Source organism: Haliotis rufescens, unplaced genomic scaffold (genome assembly GCF_023055435.1).
Source record: "Haliotis rufescens isolate VD_foot unplaced genomic scaffold, xgHalRufe1.0.p SCAF_56, whole genome shotgun sequence".
In the NCBI taxonomy this organism is placed as follows: Eukaryota; Metazoa; Mollusca; class Gastropoda; order Lepetellida; family Haliotidae; genus Haliotis; species Haliotis rufescens.
This window is the reverse complement of record NW_025964290.1, coordinates 1,659,235-1,668,879: the sequence shown is the minus strand read 5'-3', so window position 1 is coordinate 1,668,879 and position 9,645 is coordinate 1,659,235. Positions and strand designations below refer to the sequence as shown.

The 9,645-nt window shown below is 39.3% G+C and overlaps 1 protein-coding gene across 1 annotated transcript; it reads left to right on the top strand.

Annotated features, from left to right (window-relative positions):
* Positions 1-757: 757 nt before the first annotated feature.
* Positions 758-8,973, top strand: LOC124124585. The gene is made up of 4 exons (XM_048385205.1): positions 758-843; positions 4,401-4,556; positions 4,838-4,906; positions 8,494-8,973. The coding sequence occupies exons 1-4, from the start codon at positions 780-782 to the stop codon at positions 8,964-8,966; spliced, it is 762 nt and encodes a 253-aa protein (XP_048241162.1). The 5' UTR covers positions 758-779; the 3' UTR covers positions 8,967-8,973.
* The last annotated feature ends 672 nt before the right edge of the window (positions 8,974-9,645 follow it).

Sequence of the window (9,645 nt, the reverse complement as noted above, 5' to 3'; positions counted from 1 at the left end):
ACAGCAAATAGTCGGGACCAAAAATGTAAGTTCGTTATATCCGTCAGTTCGTTATAAGCGTGTTCGTTATAACCGTAGTTTACTGTAGCTCGTAAGGGTTTGATTAAAACATGTTTATGTGATACGAATAAGTTATGAAATGAGAATATATTTTCGCCCTGTTTAGCAATATTCTAGAAATATCACATCTGGAGACACCACACATGGGCCACACACGCTGTAGCCATGGATGAAACTGAACGTGTGCCATCGTCGCGACGAGCTAACACCTTAAGCACTGGGCTATTCGTTGCCATAGAGAATGAAATCAGGCTTTGTCATTTTCTGTCTGAGGATATTTACTGAAGGTCATGTAGGTATGTACAGCACGGACTTTTGTAAACATGTACATCATGGGTCAACATTTTGTTCGCATGTGTCTACTAATGCTTGAACAGCCGATTTCCTATATTTTAGCCATACACATGTATATGCTTTTTGATGTGGCTTTATACAGTGCGAAAAATGTCACATGTTTTTGTGCAGACATTCATCAATCACGTTTTCAGACTTTTACTTTGCTTGACTTTGTGAATGTAACACAGAGGGTATATGTCAGCAGCAACTGTTGAAAAATATGACTCATGATTCGTTCACACCCAGCTCGAGTGGGATATTTATCTTTCAATCAACTGTAACGTTTGGTAACATTTGTTCTAAAGGTTGATGCAAGAGTAGGTGTTAGGTCCTGGTAGATGAGCATATATGTCTCCCCGCTCTACCTTCACTGTCGGTGTGGAATGAAGTCAATGGCGATGCTGCATACAACGTCCATCCTCCTCCTCTGTGTGGAACTCGTCGCAGGTGACTATAGTTTCAATTTTCTTTATGAATTATCATCATGTGTGCGTTGAGGATGTTAACTTCTTAACCAGTAGTTGTGTGCAGGATGTTATTTTTAGCTACCTGTAATGCTCAACAACATACCTTGCACTTCCAACATAGAACAATACCGATGATATAATGTATTAACACAAACTTCTTCTTTTTTAAATCTGTAATAAAGTCGTAATTAAGTTAAGTATTGAGGCCACAAGGCACTATTTGAACCATGTTCGCACTCGTTTCATAAATCAAACATTTTTCAGTTGTGTTATGAACCTGAGGTTTTTTCCTTTCATCAGCACATTTCTTACAAATATGAACTAGTGGGCTATTTTAGGGGGACTGTGTTTGTTGTTGAACGCCACATTCAGCAATATTCCAACTACATGGTGGCGGACCAGACAAACCAGTGATTGATATCATGAACAACGATCCATTGCTGCCGGGTATGATGGCATGTATCAACCATGTGACGCGGCCTGACCACCTGATCCATTTAGTTGCCTTTTACGACTATCATAGGTTGTTGGGGATCAGGAATTGTCACAGGGGATCACCACATGGAGATGATAAACTAAGAAAATGATATGGATTCTAGAAATTTAGCAAACGTTGAATAACTAACTAACTTGCTCAATAACAAGAAAATCACGATTCAAGCCATTTCGTATTACAGCTGTTGCTTTTATAGAAATTGATATAAATATTGTACGTATGTAGCATTCACAAGCATTTAATAACACATATACAGTTGAGGAAGCTAAGCCAAATGACTTGAGGGGCATTCACACAACTACTAGGTATATCTTGTTGTATTTAATAGGTTGTAAGAACTGAAGTTGGAAGCAATTTTCGTTCACACAGCAATAAGTTGCACACACCTCGTGTCTCGCGAGACATGTTTTTGTTACTTCTGAAAAATATTTGAAGTACTGACCATTGTAGGAGAATTATGATCAAATGACACCGAGCCTACCTCTGACATGACGGATATGTGACATACTTCTTATTCTACCTCAGTGCGTAAAAACTTAATTGCAAAAATAAGAACACATTAGAAGCGAAATAGTGCTAAATGTTGTCGATGATTCTGTATTGTATAAAAATAACTTCAATATAGCCACTTTTAATTGCACACATATAAACATATTGTGTGATGAATGTTTGTATTTGACTGTTTTACATATACTGTGAGCAAACAAAATACTGCCCTATGACTGAAATACACAATGATAATGTAATCAATTTGTTATGATTTACTTTACTCATTCGATATGAACAACAACTTGATGTAGAGAGATGTACATGTACGCACGCTCAATGAAGAAGGGGCAAGTGCTTGGTCGTATTAGTTGGTTCATGAGTTGCCAAACTTTCCCGCGTAAATATTGATATTGCAATAGACACAACAAAAGTTTAAGTTTTGTGAGTTATAAATGTAACATTATGTTTTACCAATAATTTTCGTTCACAAATATGTACTAAAAAGAATCCAATTGTAGGCTTTTTCGATGCAAGAGAAAATCATTATTTGAAAAATGTCTTGAATAAACAGATGAAAATATAGGCTGTTCGTTGATATTGATTTGACAAGTCACGTATAGTCAATGTTTATTGTTTAAATCAAATATTTTAAAATAAGCATTCTTAACATGCAAAGTGAGCATCTGTTTCTATATCGTTTGTGATTAAAAACGAACTTGGTGCAACCTTTGACATCCATGTTCTGTCAATTGATCGATCCAAAACAAATTCAAAAACCAAATCTAAACTTTTGGATGTATTTTGTCAAATGTGGACAATTTTATCCAAGGAATATTGAAAACAAAATAGAGTCACTACTGTGCGCGATGTCGCGTCTGCCACGGCGGTACAGGTCAAGATTTGTGCTTAATTTTTCCAATCATACATAAATATTATTAAGTCCTCAATTCTTGCCATGATTTAAACTCATGCATATTATCCATAATCTCAGCCAATGTATGCAACACTATGGAAAATGGATCCTCTTGTAATAGCCGAAAATGCAAAAGGGTGTTAAATGGGAGGTTTGAAACGTTTACATTTTCAAACGAGAAGATTTCAGAGCACGAGTTTGTTTTCACTCTTGATTTATGTTGATTTCGCCTGGGCAACATGTCAAAGTCGCTTTGCTTGTTTAGAAAGCATACATGTAAATGTCACGTGGTTTTAATACTCAGTATGATAGGCTGCACACATACCACATGTCGCACGATGAAAGAGCATGTCTTATGTCCAACAAGTTGCATACAATGAGGGGCGGTCGGGTAGCCTAGTGGTTAAAGCGTTCACTCGTCACAGAAGACCCGGGTTCGATTCCTGACATGGGTACAATGTGTGAAGCCTATTTCTGGTGTCCCCCGCCGTGATATTTCTGGAATATTGCTAAAAGTGGCGTAAAGCTATACTCACTCACTCACGCATTCAATGATGGCCGAGAGGTCACATAGCTTTGTTGCCCTCAATTATGGCTGCGATAAAGTGATGAAGCGATAAAGCGATAACACAAGACGCGAAAGGGATACCAAGAGATGAGAAAGCAATGCCATGGGACAAGAAAGGTATAACACGAGATGAGAAATCGATACACGAGATGGGAAAGCAATATATTGAGAAAGTGATAGAGGGATAGATGGATAGAGCGATTAAGTGATAGAATGATATGAGAAAGCGATAAAGGAAGAAATTAAAGCGATAAAGCAAGAAAGTGAGAAAGTAATAGAGCGGGAGAGCGATAAAGCTTGAAAATGATAAAGTGAGAAACCAATCTTTCCCATAATGTCATACATTAAAAAGTTTTTTGCTGCTTTTCAGTGATCCATTCCTATAACTGTCAACGCTGTTTTACCTTTTATACCTGGAACGTTTCAACATTTTGTAGCAGAGATAAATTTGTTAGATATACATACAGAATGTTATCTTGTTTCGTTTGCATACACGCATGTGTTTACTTTCTTGTATTGTAGTAAATTAGAAAGATTCACATTCAGTACAATGGAAAAGTCTTGTACTTTTACCTTAATTCTTTAAAACTCCTGAGAAAGTCCGCGGATTATTTACGATTTAGTTGGAAACTTAATTGCCCCTTTTGCCTACCACCCCAAACATCCCCCCCCCCTCTCTCTCTCTCCCTCCCCAACCCGTCGTCGACACAAGCGTTGTGTAGGATGAACATTAGTTATATTCCTCCATGTTTAGACTAACATGCTCTTGAATACTTGTGAATATCGTTCACTGTTCATTACTTTAAACTGAAAACTAAGATATTTCTATTGATATGTGTAGTTATCCAAAGTAAAGATATCAACGTGATAACACCATCGTCATACCAATAGGAGCTAGCGGTGAGTTACAGGTTCGATTTCCGACATGGCTACAATGTGTGAAGCTCATTTCTGGTGTCCCCCGCCATAATATTGATAGAATATTGCCAAAAGCCGTATAAAACCATACTCACTCACTGACAGTGGTGTTTATTAAATTACTATCTGCAAACTTTGCTTTGAGTTTTGTAGGTGTTGCTTTGAAAAAGAACAAAACCGATGTCATTACTCCGTGCTCGGCATCCACGAACAGGCAGTTCTTGCATGAGCTAAGGTCGCTGCTGAGCCTCTATCTGGGGGAGAAGGTTCTACAGCCAGTGACCTCCACTCCACAAAGTAGTAGCTCGGGTAAACACGCCTTTGTGTTTCTGTGTATGTTTAGTCTTTGATGGCGCGAAGGTATATATAAGATGGTGATATCAGTACTTGATGATTGCTTTCAATTTATGGTTGTTTACATTCGTCTGTATTCTACTGTTTACATTCTGTGCTGAAGTCATTTAATCTCAACTCATGCATTACGTACTTTACCAATACGGCACACATATAGATGAGCACACACCATGTCTCGCCCCGTCAAGTATTTTTTTGTCTGTATTGAAATACGTTTTTTTTCTGTGTATTTGTAGGAGGAGGTGCGATGTTCACTCGATGGGGAAAGACAACATGTCCGTCAGGAAATGATGTCATGTATAAAGGTAAAACATTTCGAGACATACGTTTTCTAAAAGTTAAAAGAGAGTAAATCACTTTGTCAGATGGATTTACTTTTGATGTTATCTGAATATTTTCAGGATGTCAGTTCAATCGAAGTTAACTTATAGAATGGTATCATCTCATTCATAAGTGATCTTTCCAATAGAGAATGTGAAAGGTTCTGCTTTGTCTGGCTTTGTTGGGACATATGCAGTTAACACGAAAAGGCCTGTATTGAATCTACTCCCTTACAAGACATGTATGGAAATCGAAAACAGTCACATGTGTACAGTGTGTGTAACAGTAATTTTTCAATGTATTTATTTTGGAGATTTAACGCTGCGCATTCGCGATCGGTTCCAAATCTAGCACAATTAAATCTACAGTTAGCCTTGTTCTACAGTGAAACCAAATAATGATTTTCTCCATTCTACCATTAAAAGTAGACTTTTGGTGTCAGCAAAGTTATTTTGTGAGGTGAAGCGAAACGAGGTTTAACATAGTGTTCAAAATGGATTTCACCGCTTATACAGGGAATTGCGAGAGTCGTGCGTGCGTGCCTGCGTGCATCGTTATTTTATTCCATTAATGTTTGCAATCGAGCATGCTTTTCCACGAAGATACTCAACTCTTACTGAAAATTTGTTTGATCAGGGCTCAACATTCAAAGCATTAGTGAAGCTTTCAAAAAGTGTGATGGTTGACATCTGGAGGATATTATCAAATTTGACGCATCAGTGACCAAACGTATGCATGCTGCAATTCCCTCCTTTTACTATATGTGCTCGAGCTTATTCAGGTGAACATTCGACTCGACTTTGTATGTACTTCTGACAGGTGACACCGGTGGGGCAGGATAAGCTCACCTTTTCGCGGACAACTGGTATCGTCACTGTTTGATAGTGATTTATATGATCATGCGGATGACACGTTGGTCAACCCATGTTACTGTTAACAGGGATGCAGACAATTAAAACAAAATTATATTTTATTGCATCATGTATTTAGCACTTATCACCACATGCGAAATGTTGTCAGCAAGAATTAGACACTTCATTTTTCATGACAAACATAACATTAATTGAGGTCAAACATACTCTCTCAGAAGATGTGCAACCCTATCAGTATAGTCAATCAGGGATACTTCATTGTTCAATAGATGTTCCTTCTCGCGTCTTCTCCGCGTATTTAGTTACTCATTCACTGATAGTTCTTAATTGGAAAAAATAGTTTAAATTAATATTATCTCTTTTCTAAGTGTTTGAATCTATTGTCTGCTATTAATCTTTACTTGTCAAACTATGTCAGTTACATTCTTAATTGACAAAAGAATAAATATTTGAATAAATACACTGCTTTTAATCTCTCTCTCAGCTTAAGTTGTCCCCACCCAAACTCCCCTATGACCAGTGATTGTCTCTCCCAAACAGATTATACGGATCAGTGACTACACGGATTACACTGAGCCATGGGGAAACCACTTATTCATGCTTAGACAACCCAGGCAGAGTGACGCTCTAAAACTTTGAGGGGCGGTCGGGTTGCCTAGTGGTTAAAGCGTTCGCTCGTCACACCGAAGACCTGGGTTCGATTCCCAACATGGGTACAATGTGTGAAGACCATTTCTGGTGTCCCCCGCCGTTAAAACTTAGACAACCAGGATTGTAATCGTCTTTACATATGTCGGTTACGACACAGTCTTAAGCAAGGCAGTCATAAAACCTTGCTTGTTTGCTTGTTTGATGTTTATGGCCCTGTCACTCAACGTGTTAGAGTAACTTGCCCTAGCGTGTAAAAGACAGTTGGTATGCTGTCATAATGAGTTCACCGTATATGTAACGCATGTCTAACGTATTAGTAGCGTATCACTGACTTCTACATAACTAATGACAGCGTATAAAAGCGTACTGCCAGCGTGTGCCTGGCGTGTTCAACGTATGGCCAGCGTATGCCTAGCGTATGAGAAAGGTATGACGAGCGTTCAGCGTTGGGGTAAGGTGCCCAAAACGGGCCTCGAGGTAGGGTAACTAGTCGTGTAACCCATTCATCAACAGCATCATGGTGCCTCCCAAAAAGAAACCTGCCAGGGGCCGAGCACGATCTGGAAAAGTGTCACTTGGAGGATGTCATGCTGATGTTGGAGAATGGCTATTTCTCCTTGGTGCAGCCTCTCAGGATCCTTCACCTCCATCTTCTATGATGTCTCCATCACCGTCTCAATCAGTGATGAGGAGGTACTGACCGGGACCCAATATATACAGAAACCCCAACACGCTGGTGCTACGGTGCAAATACGCTAGATACACGTTTAATGGGTTATTTTGTCGTCAGACATACGTCTAATACGCCATATACTTTGGATGCATACGTTAGAAGTAAGTTACGCATACGTTATCAATACGTTAGGTGTACAGTACACCTTCAGCCAACTTGTGTCGACATATATCAGCGTATGGGTAACGTATATCCGGTTGGCGTATGTAGAGCGAACCTCTAACGTATGCCTAACGTATAATTCATACGTTTCCATGCGCCGAAAAGTGTTTGCATGTACAAAAACGTTTTTTAGCCTAGGCGTACTACAACGTATACCAATTTACACCAAACTTATCCATAGCCTGTTTCAACGTTGCCGGCGTTTTGGCAAAAATTCCCATACGTTGCCATACGTGACTGCTATACGTTGTAGCGCGACAGGGCCATTAACGCTGCACTCAGAAATATTCCAGCAATATGACGACTGTCTGTAAATAATTGAGTCTGGACCAGACAATCCAGTGATTGACATCATAAGCAGGGATCCACGCAATTGGGATACCATGACATGCATCAACCGAGTCAACGAGCCTGACCACCCGATCTCATTAGTCGCTTCTTGTGACAAGCAAAGTCGCCTTTTATGGCAAGCATGGGTTGCTGAAGACCTATTCTACCCCGGATCTTCACGGGTCTCAATACAAAGGAACGTGCAGACTTCATTTTCATGTGGCAGGGCTGTTTTTTCTGGGAGAATGAACTTTGAATATTGTAATAATAACCACAATTCTACATTATGTAACCTAAATTTGTATGTATTGTTATTTGTAAATGCATACCATCAATGACTGAGAAAGATGACGTTTCCATAAATATTTGTTTATCAAATGTTACATATGAATCGTTGTTCGTGACTTACATAAGCACCATGGTACCTACGTTGAGAACATTGGCTCCTGCCCCGGGCAACGAGCTTTGACTGGAACTTATTTTTCGGTAAATGGATGTTTCCAACAGAAATGAATGGCTCATTTGTTTTTCTTCCACGCCTAAGGCCTAAATGCATATATATGCATATTCTGCCGTACTTTTCAACAATTTCGATGTATTTTATTTTGTTAAAGGGTAGGCGTACAGGTGAAAATGATAAATAGAACTCACTTGTTGAGTTTTTGTTATATGGGCAATACCAACCGAGTCTTGGTTAATCATTATTCGCCTTGCCATTGGCTCGGCAAAATTAATTAACTAACACTTTGTTGATGATTTCAATATTTAATAAAAAATATATGTCTTTACACAGAATTTAACCTAGATCCTTTCAATCTCCCAGGTTATGCAGGAGGAAGCCATTACACGGCCAAGGGTGGACCAGGGACAACTCTGTGCCTTCCAGATTCTCCGATCTACGCCAAACATACTACAGCAGACACTTACAGTCAACTCTATGGGACTGAGTATGAAACTCTTGCAGCAACAGGACCTCTTCACAACATGTTTCAACACGATGTCCCTTGTGTGGTGTGCCGCAGTCGTCGCAGGAGGAGTGCTGTCATGGTCCCTGCCAGGAATGCGTGCTTCCCTCAGTGGCATCTGGAATACAAGGGGTACCTCTTCGGGGGAGCCACTAGACACTCAGGGTCAAGTGATTATGTGTGTGTAGATGAAGATCCAGAATCCATAAAGGGAGGCCATGCAAACAAAGACGAACATCTCCTGTACCTGGTCGAGTCCATCTGTGGGTCCCTGCCATGTCCACCATATGTTAATGGCTGGGAGATGACCTGTGCTGTCTGTACAAAATAAATATATATAGTCCACACAAGACCAAATAGCGTCCATTCCAATTTGGAATGATCGTTGGATTTCTTTGGAAAGATCGCTCATTCCAACATTTCCAAAGCTTGGAAAGATCGATCTTTCCAAAAAATCCAAAATTGGAATGGCAACATTTCCAAGCATATTTCCAAAATTGGAAATGTTTGGAATGGCTTGGAATGGTTTGGAATGGTTTGGAAATATGGTTAGAAGGAAAAAGTTAAAATATGTTTTATCAGTAATTTGGACAATAACAACAGTTATTTATTGAGTTTAAACTATATAATAATATATTTATCTCAAACATTCACTACTTGTCTGTGTAGCGAGGGGTTTTTACAGTCTCAGTCCCTAAGGTGGGAGAGAGACCCGCACTTGACTCGACAAGACCCTAATAGGTCTCAAGATTAAGTATTCGGCTGGATGGCAGCTGCCATTTAATGACAAAACAGACGGTCGTCTAGACGGCTCACATGTAAGTGCGCCGACATGTGCCTAAGATCATAGAATGGACAATCTTTAGTAACATCTAATTGATTGTTGTCTCAGGCCAGAGCTGTGAATAATTCTGTTCATTGAACAATTGGAATTCAGGAAGTTATCAATAATTGTTTTATTTAACATGTTTACGACATAATATTATGACATCAGGACGTACTACAGACAG

Excerpts from the sequence above, each read along its gene's own strand:
- LOC124124585 (XM_048385205.1), top strand. The coding sequence starts at position 780 with ATGAAGTCAATGGCGATGCTGCATACAACGTCCATCCTCCTCCTCTGT. Across the intron at positions 4,557-4,837 it reads TCCACAAAGTAGTAGCTCGG|GAGGAGGTGCGATGTTCACT; the intron begins GTAAACACGCCT and ends GTGTATTTGTAG. Across the intron at positions 4,907-8,493 it reads AAATGATGTCATGTATAAAG|GTTATGCAGGAGGAAGCCAT; the intron begins GTAAAACATTTC and ends TCAATCTCCCAG.